General features: G+C 35.8%; 3 protein-coding genes across 10 annotated transcripts; 1 reads left to right on the top strand and 2 right to left on the bottom strand.

Annotated features, from left to right (window-relative positions):
• The first annotated feature begins 2,282 nt into the window (after positions 1 to 2,282).
• Positions 2,283 to 3,552, top strand: Tfiiebeta (transcription factor IIEbeta). The gene is made up of 4 exons (XM_078176669.1): positions 2,283 to 2,438; positions 2,595 to 2,859; positions 2,921 to 3,130; positions 3,203 to 3,552. The coding sequence occupies exons 1-4, from the start codon at positions 2,377 to 2,379 to the stop codon at positions 3,521 to 3,523; spliced, it is 858 nt and encodes a 285-aa protein (XP_078032795.1). The 5' UTR covers positions 2,283 to 2,376; the 3' UTR covers positions 3,524 to 3,552.
• Positions 3,553 to 3,669: 117 nt separating this feature from the next.
• On the bottom strand, positions 3,670 to 10,815 carry LOC144467745 (ras-related and estrogen-regulated growth inhibitor). 7 transcript variants are annotated; one of them, XM_078176676.1, is made up of 6 exons: positions 10,736 to 10,815; positions 9,083 to 9,196; positions 6,203 to 6,259; positions 5,591 to 5,664; positions 5,224 to 5,490; positions 3,670 to 4,292 (listed from the first exon to the last, which is right to left on the bottom strand). In XM_078176676.1, exons 2-6 carry the CDS (start codon positions 9,177 to 9,179, stop codon positions 4,137 to 4,139), a joined length of 651 nt encoding a protein of 216 aa, XP_078032802.1. In that variant the 5' UTR covers positions 9,180 to 9,196; positions 10,736 to 10,815; the 3' UTR covers positions 3,670 to 4,136. The 7 variants fall into 7 exon arrangements, with proteins under 7 accessions (XP_078032802.1, XP_078032798.1, XP_078032799.1 ...); XM_078176672.1 differs by lacking the exon at positions 10,736 to 10,815 and adding an exon at positions 10,261 to 10,695; XM_078176673.1 differs by lacking the exon at positions 10,736 to 10,815 and adding an exon at positions 10,085 to 10,206.
• Positions 10,816 to 11,132: 317 nt separating this feature from the next.
• On the bottom strand, positions 11,133 to 16,454 carry LOC144467743 (uncharacterized). Of its 2 annotated transcripts, none has more exons than XM_078176666.1 (9): positions 16,358 to 16,454; positions 16,182 to 16,298; positions 15,308 to 15,545; positions 14,676 to 14,903; positions 14,026 to 14,218; positions 13,439 to 13,644; positions 13,219 to 13,369; positions 12,736 to 13,003; positions 11,133 to 11,278 (listed from the first exon to the last, which is right to left on the bottom strand). In XM_078176666.1, exons 1-9 carry the CDS (start codon positions 16,425 to 16,427, stop codon positions 11,151 to 11,153), a joined length of 1,599 nt encoding a protein of 532 aa, XP_078032792.1. In that variant the 5' UTR covers positions 16,428 to 16,454; the 3' UTR covers positions 11,133 to 11,150. The 2 variants fall into 2 exon arrangements, with proteins under 2 accessions (XP_078032792.1, XP_078032794.1); XM_078176668.1 differs by lacking the exon at positions 11,133 to 11,278 and adding an exon at positions 12,092 to 12,601.
• Positions 16,455 to 16,800: the final 346 nt, after the last annotated feature.

Here is a 16,800-nt window from a genome sequence, read left to right as displayed (position 1 = left end):
AATAATATGCAGGATGCGAAGCAGTGGATCGCAATGAATAGGTATATTTAAAAACTGTGGGAAAGAAAAATACTTGTGGTGGCAATGACGGTTTACGAGATTTTGGCTAGACTTCGTCAGGTCACTGAAAACGTAAACAATAAAAGACTTCTCCACCATTTACTAAAAAATAGTGGGATATTGGACCCACCAATTAGAAAGAATCTATCGGTTGAATTGGGTCGACAGACTGCCGCCAAAAACGGTGACGCCGTTGACAATGGTAACTCTTATATCTCGTGGAAATTACGGGGAACAGTCTGTCGAACTCTCTTGGCGCTCTGTGTGGGTTTAGGTCACATCAGGTGCACATTGAGAACGGTACGGTCACGCTGACTTTGCTAGTAAAGTCTTCGGTCGTACTAGAGTCATGACTAATAAATTTGTCAAATAGATACTAAATAGACTCTCAAAAATGGCATCGACCAAATCGACCGCAGCCTAAACTCAAATGGAAACATGAGATGGGGTGACTATATGCGCGTCAGAACAGTAATTAACGTTCGTTTAGATATAACATAGTTATGATAATATTTATTAGAAATTTTGGGGTAATTAGTTTGTTAATTTGAATATCAAATAAAGCTTCAATTATTATCTTAATATACAGGAAGTCAAATAGTGTAATTGTGGAACAGGCGTAGTTAAAAAATAAGTTGAAAATATATATATATACAATACAATTGTTTGATCGGTAGCATTGTTTCCGAAAAAAATAAATTTGAAAATTTGATGAACACGCGTGACTCTGAATAGAAATTTGTTGAAATATCTAATCATGATCACTGGTTTTATTAGTTCTAGATATTCAAGCATATTAACCTGACGATTAAAACAGAATTAATTTCGTGTCAATTGAATATTAGCATTCTTACACATATAAATGATACATTGAACGTGTTTCGTATTGTTAACTAGCACAATTACGATTAAGATATGAAAATTAACATATTTATATTAAAACGTGAAAATGCAATGATCAAGGTGAGACAAAAATGATAAGTACAATCACAATCGAAGCACATGTAATCCTATATAAAAAAAGGTCCTACTTAATATACTATATATATATTTACATAAAACATTCTTCAATTCACATTATAATGTATTCACTAAATATCAACCTTTTAAACTTCAAATAATTAATGACCTTCTTGTGGAAATTCTAAAAATATAGTATTTAATAAATATGAACAACCTTTTGACCTATCAAATAATTAAGAATTTTTAGATTTGAAGAAATTCTAGTAAAATGATGTTTAATAAACATCCACATCTCTCCAAACTTCAAATAATTATGGATATCTAAAATTTGAAGTTATTCTAGTAAGATTTAAATTTTTAAAAAAGAGTAATATCATGCGCATGCTCAAGAATTTTCAACTTGTCAAAACAAACTCCGTAAGTTAAAATTTAACTTTACATGAAAATCGATCAGAACATATCGTATCATTCGATGAGAGTTATACGATAAAAAGTTTATTGAAACGTTTCAAGGAGGCTGGGCCATAAGTCTTGAAAGTAGAACAATCGTATGTTCGTGAGAACGTGTCGTGACCGAAGCGATTTCTCGCCCTATGTAAAAGTTAGTGCCTCGTTTCTAGCAATGAAAACAATATGTTCTTTCTATTTGCTCTCTTAAAACCAGCGCAAGGAGCTGCTTTTGAGAACCAGGTTGCTTTGTCCTTTGATTCAACGTCCGTAAAGCGAAGCGTGAAATAAAGGAAGCCGGCTGTGCCGCTCGCAAAATGTCACAGACACTATAGGGCCTTAGAAACACGTCCGAGAACTACGACCGCTTCCGGCCGCATAAAACGTACGTACTTACCAAAAGTCGTAAAACTCCGATTCGTCGTGATGATCAGCATCGAACTCGAACTACTGCTGCTATCTTCTCCGACTGTTGATAGCCAAAAATGCAGTAAAAACTGACAGTCACATTTCAGAGACCGTTACGAGGTCAGAAAAAGTATTTCCGATTGGAAAAGTAGAAAAGGCGACTGCTGCGTTGCTTGCAAAAACTGATAATTTTATGGCAGACACTGATATAGTTAACATGTTCATGATCTCGTTGATCTCACGTTACGAATTTTCACACACGATTTTGTTAGGTTCAGTCATTGTAATTCATTTTTCGTTTAATATGTTTTCATTTTTCAAATGATCTATCGAAAATATAGACGCACATGCGCAATTGTCGCTTACCTTTCATTCATTGTACGAGTGGAATGAGAACCTCTGATTGGCAGACGATTCGTTCTGGCAGTAGGGTATGGGCAAAGTGACAGTTTGTGAAAAATTTTGTTGACGTTTGTGTAATTAAAATTACTTACTACGATGGATCCAGCGTTGTTGAGAGAGCGGGAGCTCTTCAAAAAAAGAGCACTTACAACTCCTACGTGAGTACAAGATGCTGATTTAATTTCCTAACCTATAACTGAAGTCTAAGACTAAATAAAAGAATTACTTATATATTATACTTATATAGATGTATGAACTTTATTATTAATCTTATGTAATTTTGTTGTATAATATTAGAAAATTCTATTTTATAGGGTAGAGAAAAAGAAAAAAGAACAAGAGAAAGATTCTTCTCGAGATGAACCACTCAAGAAAAAACCTAAACCATCTTCTGTGTCCAGCGGGCCAAAGCTGGACATGGTTAACTATAAAACTATGTCTGGTAGTACTCAGTATAAATTTGGCGTATTAGCAAAAATAGTAAAACATATGAAAGCTCGGCATCAAGAAGGCGATGATCATCCTTTAACGTTAGAAGAAATTTTAGATGAAACTAATCAATTAGATGTGGGATCTAAGGTATATTTCCAACGTTTTCATATTATTAGTATTGTGAAAAATGAATGTAATTAATGTTTAGGTAAAACAGTGGCTTCAAACGGAAGCTCTTATAAAAAATCCAAAGATAGAAGTGACACATGACAATAGATTCGTATTCAAAGCTATGTATAAAATAAAAGATAAGAAATCTTTGCTGAGGTTATTGAAGCAACAAGATTTAAAAGGTCTTGGTGGAATCTTGTTGGAGGACATACAAGAAAGTTTGCCACATTGTGATAAGCATTTAAAGGTAAGTACAACACTTTTTGCGCAGTATAGATTTAATTAAATGATAATTTTAATAATGACTTGTCAATTGTAGAGTTTACAAAATGAGATATTATTCATAACTAGACCTTTAGACAAAAAGAAAATCGTTTTCTATAACGATAAAACAGCTCAATTTCCAATAGACGATGAATTTCAAAAATTATGGAGAGCTGTTGCTGTCGATGCAATGGATGATCAAAAAATTGATGAATACCTTGAGAAACAAGGAATACGGTCAATGCAGGATCATGGGCCTAAAAAACCTGCTCCAATGAAAAGAAAGAAGCCTATTAATAAGAGGAAACAATTCAAGAAGCCAAGAGATAATGAACATTTAGCAGATGTTTTAGAAACGTACGATGATACGAAATAAATACGCATAAATGTTTGTACATAAAAGAAACAAATGTCAGAACTGTTCATAAAGAGTTTTATCATTGTAACTCTTTTCTCGCATATTGTGATTACAGTATAGACTTTATTTTGAAGATGTGCATAGTATAACATATCACAGTGATATAATAAATAAGTAAAATATTTATTGTCATAACTTTACATTATAAGTACAAAATAAATATAGATCAACTGATATAAGATTCCACATGTATCTAAATTATGTTTAAATAACGTGAAAATATCGAATATTAAATATTGTTTTAAATATTTATACTTGGCACTGCAGTTTCGTATTAATTAGTGTAAATTTTAACCTATGTCATATCAATATATTGCGTCTATTCGTATTACCGGATTCTTTAACATAAATAGCATAAATAAGATTATTATATAAATTACAAACGATACATGATGTTATATAAATCTTTGGTACTTATATTTTTAGTGATAAGTACGAACAAGTGCATAAATTGTATGCGATTAATTTTCTTTTTCCTAAAACATGGATATGAGATAACTCTGATGATAGTTTGTTTAACACGAATTTTCAAAACGGATATTCGTGTGCATAAATTACAAAATTGTGTACATTAATCCTTCGGAAGCGCCGAATCACTTTTCCCTCGCGAGTAAGCGCGTGTAGCTTTGCTGCCGAGCATTCTGTCCAATAGAGATTGTTTGTTTCTCCTTCTGGCAGCCAAAACTTCCCGGCATAATTCGTGGAAAGACTCAGCGACTTGGGTGACCTAGAGAAATTAATCATTTCTCAAGTAAGATTTATAGAACGGCCAAAAATGTTTGCCTACATAAATTTTCAACAAAAACTTTAGGAAAAGTAGTTGCTGGACAGTTACGTAAAAACACAGTTGTTAAACATGCTTCTGATAAAGAAACAAAACTTGGTATGCTATGTACTTAGACGAGTTAGTAAAACAAAATATTAATTAAATTTATCTATTTGAATTTCTTATCAATTATAAATTATACAGAATGCAACTCAAATTTTAATACAATCTTGATAAGGATTCGTGTGTGGTCTTCATTTCATTCAATATAGCATTTTTTTCACCCTCAAAGTATTTTTGAATATTTGAACATACAGACGTATCTACATGCTTTTCAGTTAGAAGCTACGTTTTTTATTTGATAGCATATGAGGTATATATTAAGGATAACTGAGGATACAAAAACAATGAAGTAATATACGTATCTTTATAAACAGTAATCCAAATAATCACTTTCAATATACACATGAAATATTATTTTCAAGTCTACAATTCATTGTTTTTGTTTGCCTATTTACATCTAGAGGTTGCTATATCGGTACTTAATACATATGTTTAAGATATTAGCGGCACTGGGTTTATTATTTATTAATTACTGAAATATTAGTGGTACTGAATAGGCTCTCAGTTTTTGTCATAAACTTCGTACGAATAAAAAGTAAGTATATTTAATCAGGAACATAATCGCCGCACTTTTCCATGGTCTTTTCTCATTTTTTAAATGAGTTTTTTCTACTTCCTCTTTGTAAAGAATTACTATAACCAAGGATATTAAGCTTTCAAATATCAAAAGATTTTCCACTACTTCTAATCAATTGTTCAGTTCATGGAAACAGCAAATGCTTGAGAACTATTTATTTATAAATGAAATGAAAACTAGCAAATAGCTTACCTGTTCAGCCGCGGACACTTCGCTGAACCAGCATTCAAAATCTTTCGCGAGTATCTCTCCTTCTTCTGTGCTAACTTGTCTCAAGTGTACCATGTCAGCTTTGTTTCCCACCATAGCAAGAGGCATCGTGGCTTCTGGATCAGCCACAGCAAGTGTGTCCTTCGCCTTTCTTACAAAATTGAAGGAACTTCTATCAGTTATCGAATACACTAAAAGCAATCCGTCAGCCCATTGCAGAGTATCTGCTGATGGCAATTCGTCTTCGCTCTAAAACATCCACAATAAATAATGAAAGTATCACATTCCTTTCTGATTGCTTAATTAAATTGTCCAGTATACGCGTTGAATATAGGCACAGAAGTGTTACCTTCGGGCAGGTATCCAAAATTTCAAAAAGAATAGGTTCACCGTCCACTAGCACCTCGTGTTTGTATCTGTTCTCTAAAAAAAAGCATGAAGGTCAACATTTTTTACGTTTCAATAACATAATTTACTTCGAAACGGGCTAAAGTGACTGAAAATTCGCGGAATGTAGAAAGTTTGAAAAATGGGGTCTCGGTAAAATTATGCAACTTTTCATCTAAATTTCGTGTACGATCCCGATCACATAGTAAAGAATCTTTCCAATTTAGTCAAGTTTTATAACTTCGACAAGAAAGCTTGTCTCCTATCTGCGTCTATATTTGCACAAAACGACAAGCTTTGTTCGAGTATCAACCTTGCATTAGTACTCGTCCTGTCTAGTGTCAAATTCATCCTCGATAAATTTAGCCCAGACGCGAACCGAGGTATGCGTAGGGAGCGTTATATGTGGTCTTTAAAGTAGGCATACAGTCGCTGGCAGTTTTTCAGAAAAGAATGAAAAACGCGTCACCCATTGTCAACTTTGTTCTTACTTAACCGTAGTTTATGCAGCGACAGGGAGCTGCGCATTGTTGCGAATGGATTGCGCATTGTAAATTGAGATGTTGTTTCTCACCTGACTGGTGATCATATTCCCCGATGTATCTCCTTGTTAGAAACCTCACCGTCAGAGCTGGAATGTAAATAGAACAAACATTACCGCTGTATGACACAAATCTTCGAATAATTCCTACTCAGTATTATCAGAATTACGGTATTCCATACATTTATATTTGGCATAGTTTTACAGTCATTGTATTGTTTCTACGAAGCCGCGGTGTTTTATGTAATTGTGTCAAGTGACAGAAATGACGTGTATGATTTTTAATATTGTTTGTATTTTATTATCCTGTTGATCACCTGCTAAAGTTCACTTCGCACGAAGATCTATTTATTACTAGTGCAATGTATTTTATCACGATGCTAGATTGCATATATCACTTTGACACTGTCGCAAGATTTGAATTTACACTTCCCAAAAACGCACACATCTATCGTATTTGCTCCTCTAATTTTAGACCGATCTACGTAAAGCGCAAAATCGTCGTTTCACCCAAATGAATTCGTTTCTGAAAAGAAGTATTACCGAAGTGTGTTCTCCGCGACAAATGTGGATGACCAAAATAAAGTTTTGAATCTGTTCCAACGCTTATATCAAGATATTAAAACCGATTGTTACGAAATAAATTTCTACGTAAAATTCGAAAAATCGACACGATCTTATTCGATACGGCAGGTCTTCCGACATATCGCCATTCGATCAAGAGAAACGAGAGGTATAGCCTAGTGACCTGCTTCGAGGTACACCACACTATTTTTACCTCGAACTCGAACCTGCCACGGCGCCACAAAACCCTGCACGACCGTTAAACGTCACCATGATGTGTTTCATCTCAAATTCAATGAAAACCGGCCGGTCTTATAAACATCTAAAATAGTTTTATCGTCGGAAGTCGAAACGATTGTTAGGAAATATTATTGTAAAAGTGAAAAATAAATCGTTTTGTTTGCTGATTGAAACTGTCAAAGTGTATCTTCTCGGAGTAGTGGAATTGGCAAATTCTTTTTTCGAGTGTAATGAACCGTTGACTCTACGGTTCAATCTGGTTGATGATCGACAGGGGGGCTAAACATTTCGTTGGACGCGATTTGATTGGCGATCGGTGTACTTGCGTTAGGATCTTTAGAGCAACATCATTTGGACGTTTTCCTTCGTGCGCCTCATTAAAAGTTCGCGGGCTTTCGTGCCAATTTCCTATGCGGATCGATTCGAGCGCTCCAACGGGTCTTTTTACTTTTCTTCCAACAAAAAGGAAAGCCTCTCACGGCAGGTTAAAAATACATTCGGACGAGAAACTCGTTGCGAGAAAGACATTGCGTGTCGTAGCTTTCAAAGCGATACAAATGGTCGCCGTCTCCTATTTATTGAAAATTGACCATGTAATCTTTTATAAGACCCGATCCGAACAAGTTTTGAAATGAAACTTTATTTATAGTGTACACATAATCTGCGGTCAGTGTGGGACGCACAGCTGCAGGGGGCCGACCAATTATTTATTCGCCTATGCCTTACACGTGCCATTACCAAAAATACACATAGCTGGCTTCTTTAGGGTCCTAATCACACGTTTCTTATATCACCTATCCTGTGGATATTCTTTAGATCGGAAAACTTCCACTTTTACCTACACTCGTTTCTCCGGCTCTAGAGTAATTTTTTTAAGCATTTTAAAATATTACCACTAAACACTGCGAAAGTTTTTAATACGATTTGTGAATTAATTATTTAGACTGCCACTAAGAATAAAAAAATAGTGTTGTATAAAAGTCAGTGTAGAAAAATTAACAAAAATGCACCACAAGCAAAATTATTACATGACAAATCATTATAATGATTTTTTTATACATTGGATGATTAAAATGACCATTTGAGGTTGCAAAAAGTTTATTCATCGTTTGAGTATGGTGGAACACGTAACTCATACAAACGGAGAATGGTTCTTAACATGTACAGAAAATATATAATCGCAACAAAAAATATTTCTGTACTATAAAATTCAGAAGCAATGATAAAAAATTAATGGATAAAAATTAGACCTATCATAATATTTTCGGTTACAATATGCATATATACGATATGGCACAGGCTTTTACAAAATGAAATAACACCATGATATTTGTCAGATGCAAATCAAAAATCAATGTATTACTTGTAAGTGCTACAGCCGGGTTGATCTAACGACTTCTAACTGTACATTGAACTGTATGCAGCGATTACAGTTAATGTCATATATGAGTATGTCCCAGTAAAATAAAATATTTCAATGGTTCCTTATAGATGATACTTAACAGGAAGTAAATCCGTATTTGACAAGACACATCTAAAATTAAAAAGTTCATGGGGTGTAAGTAGCGGAACTTTAAGAAGCTCAGAATGGTGATTTTGTTGAAATATTAAAAAATATCTTTGTTACGAAATAAGACGACTTTTGTAAGAAGACAACGTACAGGAACGTAATGTACAAATCCAGGTCTAATTTCAAGTTATTATTATACGTTCAAGTTTTTCGAAGACAAGAATCGAATATGATTTTTCAGGGAATTGATCGGTTGCTAATTTTAAAGTCCATACATTCCGAAATCCCGCGTCTACTCTTCGTAGATTTGAAACCCAGGTGTGCGACATTAAACAGTCGGCAACTATATGAAGCGGAACATTTGTTTCTAAAATTACTCCTGGGTTTTAACGAAACAAACCTCGTTGGTGGATGGAAAACAAGGACAGCGAAAGCAGAAACTCCGCGCAGCCCCCAGACAATAATGTCGCTGTTGGTAAGCATAACGATGGATATATGCGCAATCGAGCGGCGTTACAATTTTAACCGGGGACAATGGACTATCGATAGTGTTCCGTTTAGATGAGATAAGATACATAATAAACCGTGTTTATACCCACCGCTCTTTCCGACCCCGGGTGCTCCAATCACAGCCACCTTTACCTCGCATAGCGAGCTCTTCTTCCTCCGTATGCCTCTAATTGCATTTGACGTCATACTCCGCGCATTTGTCACTGCACAAAGCATAACAGAATCATGTAGCACGCTGCAATAGAAACGTCGAACGAGTGGCAACGTTGTCGCTGTGTTTGTGTTTACGAAAGCGTACGTGTGCATCCCCCACGGAGAGCGTACGTGGAACGCGCGAAAAATTGCTCGCGATTACATGTTCGGTTGGCTGGAGTCCACGGACGCCGATATCACCTCCGAATTTCGTATAAAACATCCAAGAACTGACGCACAGGTGAGCAGAGCGTGTCGCCTAGTCGCAAAGGTCGCGTTTGCCAAGGAAAACACGGCCCGTGTCGGGCCGTGTTGCAGCGGTTGCCGGAAATTGAGCACGTACACGGTTTAGTTAATAATACAGTTGTATTGGCTAGCTGCAATAACATCTAGTTCGCCAGCTCCCGGAAGAAATTACTTATGTTCTCGTTTACCCATCACGAATCCGTACAGCCTGCTCTTAGGCCGAGACTTTCCATTTACCGGGTGTCCGGTGTTGTCTTTATCGAAATGGAAACGGGAGCATCTCCTGCGATCCGACGAGGCATTCGCCTCGTGTTCCCCTTCGAACGAAAGTTTAAATATGCCGTACTCTTCTCGCCGATCTGCGGCTGAAAGATGGTGGGAGGGAATGGAAGCGGCGAAAGAGCGGGATCGAAGCGCGTGCGGACCCCGACCGATAGAGACGGGCCAACGAGATGGGTGTACATTAATAGAACAGTTCGCACATGTCCCGTAGAATCTCAAGAATTTACTCCCGGCGTCTAACAATGTACCGCTGGCGGCACATAAGTCAAGTTACGGGTGAACTGGCATCGGTTACCACCGGACATGACCGTGTTTTGGTCGCGAACGATGCACTTGAATTGCATTCCGTTCGCCAAACGAAACTAACGTACCCGACGAATTTTTGCCGGCCGCTAAATATACGGGCGCATACTCCGTGCCGCGTTGTTCACAGGAAAATAACAGAATGTTCTGGTACGAATAATTGGTCACGGTATCGATTAGCAACACTTTCCCACCGACTATTATAAACTCCGCGTTATTTTTATTTCTCGCCGCTTGCGCTCACCTAAAACACACCGATCTACAGTCTCTTCACCATTCCCCGATGCACTTTTTACCAACTCCTTGGAACATTAAATATCCCGGTTTGTTAATTCGTCAATGAAAGCGGCTGTGGTAAGTTAAACAGGGACTTTCTACGGAGAGACTCGACGCGAAAACGACACCAAAGATGGTTTATGATCGTGCGAATCGGAGCGGAGAGGACCAATGTCCATAAATCAACCGAGGATTATTCGACCAGTCGATCCGATGCCGCGTGTCACGTGCTTCCGAGCGAATTTGCAGTTCCGTTGCGTGATCCGACGCGCTTCTTGGTCTCCGCGCGACTGTCTTTCCCCATTCTCTTTTGGCGGCTTGCGAGCCGGGCCTCCTTTATTGCTCTTAGGCCACGTACGCGCGATATCCACTTCCGGTACGGGAGTGCGCGCTACCGAAGGTCGTGTTTCGTAAACTCCATGTTTTCTGGCGAGCTCTCTGACCTGTCCGACACTTCCGAAACCGTCCGAGCTGGAGCAAATATTGACTTCGAGGATCGCGAACCGTGCACTCATAAAATCGTTCACGACTTCTTTGAACACCCGGCGCGAATTCTTCCGGGTACACCTCGGTAAGAAGCGTACAAATTGCTGGTGTGTACTAGTCGAGAAGGCTGGCTCGCTTCCGGTTAGTTTGTCGTGTTGACCGTTTGGAAAACATACGCGTTCGTTCAAAGATACGCAAATAAGCAGTCGCGAGAGCATTTACGATTTATTTGGGTTTCTAAGATGTAAATTGATTTTTAGCTGGCTGACAGGGCTGGTTTTCGGGATTCTCGGTTCGAACGTTTCGATATGGCAGGTGTTTATGGTTGCCGACGCGTCGAATATCGGCTGCGACGGGTCTGGCATCGTTAAGCTAGTGGAGCCACTCGTCGGTGATCTCTTGGTGCTCTTCCTTTCCGACCACGTTGCTGCACTTCGACGCATGAGGGCAACCTCCGAAGATCCAATTTACCGCTCGTAATAAGGCAGGCTTGAATCGATCTGCATCAGAAAAATAGGTGTTTTGCGCCCAGTTGTTGCGACTAAGTGATGAGTATCTTTATGATTTTTTCAATCATCACTGATCCTTTTTTATAAAGTATTCACCTTTTTGCACTCCAACTTAACTTTATCGACTTAATCCTTTCATAGATCATGTTCACCTTTTTTCACTCCAAATTCATGATTTTGAACATCATATTCAATTGTTTACAAATAAAACTAACCATTGGAGTTCATCAAACTCCAATAAATATTTATAGAATAGCATTGAATTTTCAATTTAATATGAATTTTATTAGAAGTAATTACAAATAAGTGAATTTTATTTGCAGAAAGGTGAATACGACTTGCAAAAGTGTTAATTTCATTTGCAAAAAGATGAGTATGACTTACAAAAGGATTAACTTGGAGCACAAAATCTGTAACAGGATACGAGTTTTCACGTTTATAAAACACGTAGATCTGTAACGTTTAACAGTATTTAATCTCTTCAGTGCAGAGATTGGGTTCATGAATAAAGTATTATATTTTGTGTACCTTTAACTCGTCAATTGCGTAATCTCAGCATAAAAAACTCCTACAATATCAAGATTAATTAATTAATATAACCGAAACTGGAAAGTTAAAAATTATTATTGTGGATGCTATCTTAGAACTTTTGCATTCTGCAAATGCTAGTCAAATTTAATTTATTCAAATATGTCACAATCAAAGTAAATTTCTAAACCTAGTCAAAGGTTAAATAAAATATGATTATGAACAGTTTGACTTTCAGGCAATTATTAAATATGTTCAAGTATATGTGCCATTGAATGCGAGTCTAATGAGACTCTTGTTCATAATCGGGCTATTGTACTTGTGAATATTAAAATATTTGTCGAATTTTTAATATCGATCTTCTCAAAAACGGAGTCTATTTTACAACAATTTTATTCTGTATATTTCACTTATTTTTTTGTCATGTAGAATAGTGGCGCCGAATAGTCCAAACGAATTGCTTTACAACTTTTTATGAAAATACAAGAATTTGTTTATCGAGATTTAGAATTTATTTAATAACTTGCCAAATAGATGACTTTATAATAATAAAACTAGAGTGCAGTCAAGATTTGCATTTTCTTATAAAATTGACAAAACTGTATTTCACAAGGTATTGAATTTTATTGTACTAGAGTCACACACGAATCGATTATTTTAATAATTTTATCTGTTAGTTCTAAAATCGATTGTATCACAAGATACAAAACATGTCTGGAACTTCCAGTCTTCATTAATTTCTTAACACTACACCTACCGAGTACTATAAATCACTGGCATGCGTTGCTGTATAAAAATAATTTAATAAATAAGAGTATATATAATTTAAACAACTTTAAAGTAAAAAATATAGATTCGATCATTTTTACTAGCCCGATAGATTCAATGATGAAATACGAGTCGTTGTGTTCTTAACGTACTCTTCAGAATAGGCCTTGTATAAATGTCGTCGGGGTCGAAGATCGAATCATCCGAATAGGTTTTATGTACGTAATTCTCCCTCTGAGGCATCTCATCGAAATTGTGCATGGCACTTTGGCATCCTCCAACTTGAGAGTTTTCGTCATCAGCTTCGCCTCCGCGGTCAGTCAAATAAGAAACGTCAATATGTCGGAGATCCGCTGCCTTTTTCTTATGGACACACCTCGACGATGAAGTATTTCGCGGAACTGTAGGTTCTTCATCTTTCTGAAGAGAAAATAATAAATTATAAGTCGTCTACTTCTATGTTTATATTGTATTATAATAATTAATTTTTATTCTTAATATTATTATAGAACTAGATCTTTTAACTTTTATATTTCATATCCGGAATCACTCTTTTCCGAGTGTAACTAGATTTCTGGACCATCCTGTAATGCAAACGTCAAATCATAAGACTCATATGTGTTATAACCAATTACCTGTGCCATGATTTCATCCTCGTTTTGAAAATTCACTCTTCGATCGTTGGTCATATTACTTGAATTCAATACACGACTGTGACCACCGTGAATCGTACAGGTTTCCTCCAGCTTTCCATTAGATTTTGGGTTCGTCAGGCTCTTCGATGATCTGATAACAATGTTTATAAACTTGTAACGTCTTGCCATGCAATGTTTACATTGTCAGAATGTCAATTACTTTAATACGTTTTTAGTTTCGTGAGATAATTCTGGGTTAGAATTCTCATTTATTTCCGCATATGATATCGAACACCCATTGCTGCCACAACATCCAGTTCCACACTCATATAAACTCGATTGAAATCTTGAGTATTCAAAATTCTTTGAAGCCTTAGCATCCGGTATAAACGTCAGATCGACGTCTTTAACGTACGTTTCCATTCCCTGAATTAATTTTTCAATACGCAATTACAGAATTGATATAACGATTTTAATCTAAAATGTAATTTCAAATATACTTTTTTTAATTAAATTGAAAGTAAAACAAAGAAATAATATAAAATGAAATCTTAAAATAAAATCTTTTCGATTCATACTATTTTGAGGATTATGATTTCTGTTGTATTTGAAATACAAAATAACGAAATAGCTCATTATTTGTAATTGCAACTATTTCAAATAAATTGGCTTCAAATGAATTATTTCAAATAGTTATTTCTTATATTCGTTTCAAATAAAATGTCCCTAGGTTTGTTTTGATTCGCGCGAATATTACCGATACAAACACTAAGAATAGCTAATCATAATAGTCTATTAACGAATTACTGATTCCGCGTAGTTATTGTTATCCCTCGTTGGTCCTTCTGATTCCGAAAACGAAGCTTCTGTTTTCGTTGATAGTCTGTCAGTCGATGTGCCGCAGTCTTTGTATTCCATTTTACAATACGGATCCTGGACCAGGACGACGTCACCTTTTTCATACTTTTGATCCAGCGCAGCCATTTGACGCGGACTACCGCTGTAAGTAAAAATTAAGATCTTTTAGCTTTGCGAAAGAAAATGGTAATAATTTAAACACTCATCGATTTTTCTGGCAGCGTTCAACAATTTCACTACCACGTCGACTATATGTGGGTTTATTATTTAAACGGATATACTTGCTCAAAGAAAATTAATTATTATGCTAATCTATTATACATTCCTAATTTTATTAAGATTCGCAAAACGTAAGGATATTGAAAAAATAATTGACGTCATACAACTTCATTTCTCAATTTTAATTTGAAAATGCTTAACTTTTATGAAATTTTTGAGAGTGTTGGCGTGACAGTCAAAATGTTGAACTATACACAATACATAAGGAAGTAATGTTTTATCAATTCTGATAGGCACATCTAAAGCGTCACAGGACTATCGTTATATCAGCCACAGCAATTCTCTTAAAGAAATGAATTCTTAACGTAATACAACTGTACCTGATTAAAAGTGCATAATTTTCAGCCGAGTCATTGCACCTATTCAGACCACGTAAATTCGATTTAACGGGCTTCGAAAAATCGCCCACTCGGTCGGTATAAAAATAAGACGGTTGTGTTTCCACGCAAAAGTCAGAATCCTTTTTACTGAAGCTGCTTCGTAGGTAATGACGAGATTGTCGACTATCTTTACTTTGCTGTTTTAGTAATTTTTTCTTTTCTCGCATTCTGTAAAATATGTTATTTATATTTATAACAAATCTATAATAAACTTGTTCCATGAGTACAATTTACAGTAAAGATGCTTATTAGTAGTAGAGAGATTTGGTAATATTTTAACACCAGGTTAGACTTTCGACTGTTTCAATAACTCTAGCAATATCAACAATAACTTTTATGTTTGAAAATATTGTACTTATTCCAAATAAAGTTTCGTTTCTTACTTGTCTTTAGAAAATAATTTTTTAAATAACATTTCCTATCTTTAATTCTATAATTTATAAAAGTGATTCGTAAAATTCCAAAGAATTATCAGCTGTTTGTAGATTTCAAATGGATTTGATTTTGTAGTGGGAGATATTTTTCAACTTCTATTGTGTATTGAAGAAATAGAGAAGGTTCTTTAAACTGACTCGTGTAATCCATCGTCGTCCATACTTATTTTCAGTTTCGAGTTGCAATCAAGCGCACGCTTGAAGTTTTCATATTCTGGACCCTCTCGCGAACGTCGGTTTGAAGATCGTTCGTATTTTGAACGATGGTATTTGGATTTGATGGTTTCGAACACATCGTCGCTTTCGCAAGCGCTGAGTGCCGATTTCAAAGCACTCGCCGTGATGTCGATTACAGTGTAACAAATTCGGCGCGCATCTGTGAAAGAAGTATATCATTAACCCATTTTGAAACTTGTGTTTTCATTCAAGGATTACTGCAGAAAATCAAACATCTTTAAATCATTTGACCAAATAAGAATTTACGTTTCATTTAGCAGGGTCCATGTAATAGATTAACAACAAAATTATATAAGTTAGTAAGTTAGTTGTTTGAAACATGTGTCGCTTTGTAATAAATTTCGACGGCGGATCGTGATACAAAATAGTCTTCATCAATTCATTCAAACTGTTTTCATCAATAGCAATAAGCAGTAACTGCATAGGCATTTGTTTCTCTTCTTAATAATTTTAATAAATTAGCAGTAATACAATTACATTAACAAACTATCTAACCGTTTTTTACTATTTTACATTTGATTTACCCATTTTTATCATAACTGCATAAAATCCATCGTCTAGTAGTAAACCTTATAAGTAAACTGTCAATCTTTATACATTTGTGGCAAATCTCTAAAATACGCATTACATAGAAATGCATAATATGTTTATTATATTTTTATCGCAACGAAACTTTTAATAGACAAAAGAAATTTTTCTTATATTATTCTCCACAAAATGTGTCTCGCATAAGCAGTCTACTCATTAGTTTTCGTTTTATCAATTTGGTACTCACATGGACGAGATTCTGGAATATAATACAGAATCACTGCTGATAGCAGTAACGCTATTATCGAGAGACGTTTCAAGTAGTTGAACCAACCAAAAAAAGAGAAAGATTCCTCCAAATAACCTGACAAATTGAATGCCAAAGTTATTTCAATCAACAATTTCGACACACTCGTCACTTACTATCGCTGTTCCATGATTTAGCTGCGGCGCACTGTATCGCAAGCACGCCGAGTACGACCAAGATTTTCATGACTGTTAGAGGGGACACGACCTTCCATCCATCGATTGATGTCCGACATTACGTGGGCATCGTCATGATGATTCGAATCAACCGGATGGCAGTAGAGACGATAATCGGTGTGATATTCGTCTCGAGGCAATCCATAAAGAAGCATATTTCACTTCGATCCGTGATGCTGAAGCTAGTAATAGAACCAATATGTGTTTATAAATGTCAACGAAATGTTGATAAATGCTATACAATCCATGTGCAATGCATGCAATCCACGTATAGATAATCTATATATAAAAAGTAATTTGTAGAAATAGTGCTGTATTAATACCACAATAGAGTGATAATTTTTTTATTTTATAGTTCTACGAAGTTTTTACAAGATTATTTG

This window comes from Augochlora pura, chromosome 3, assembly GCF_028453695.1.
Source record: "Augochlora pura isolate Apur16 chromosome 3, APUR_v2.2.1, whole genome shotgun sequence".
Lineage (NCBI taxonomy): Eukaryota > Metazoa > Arthropoda > Insecta > Hymenoptera > Halictidae > Augochlora > Augochlora pura.
Note: the sequence above shows the minus strand (reverse complement) of the source record. Positions and strands in the feature narration are given on the sequence as shown.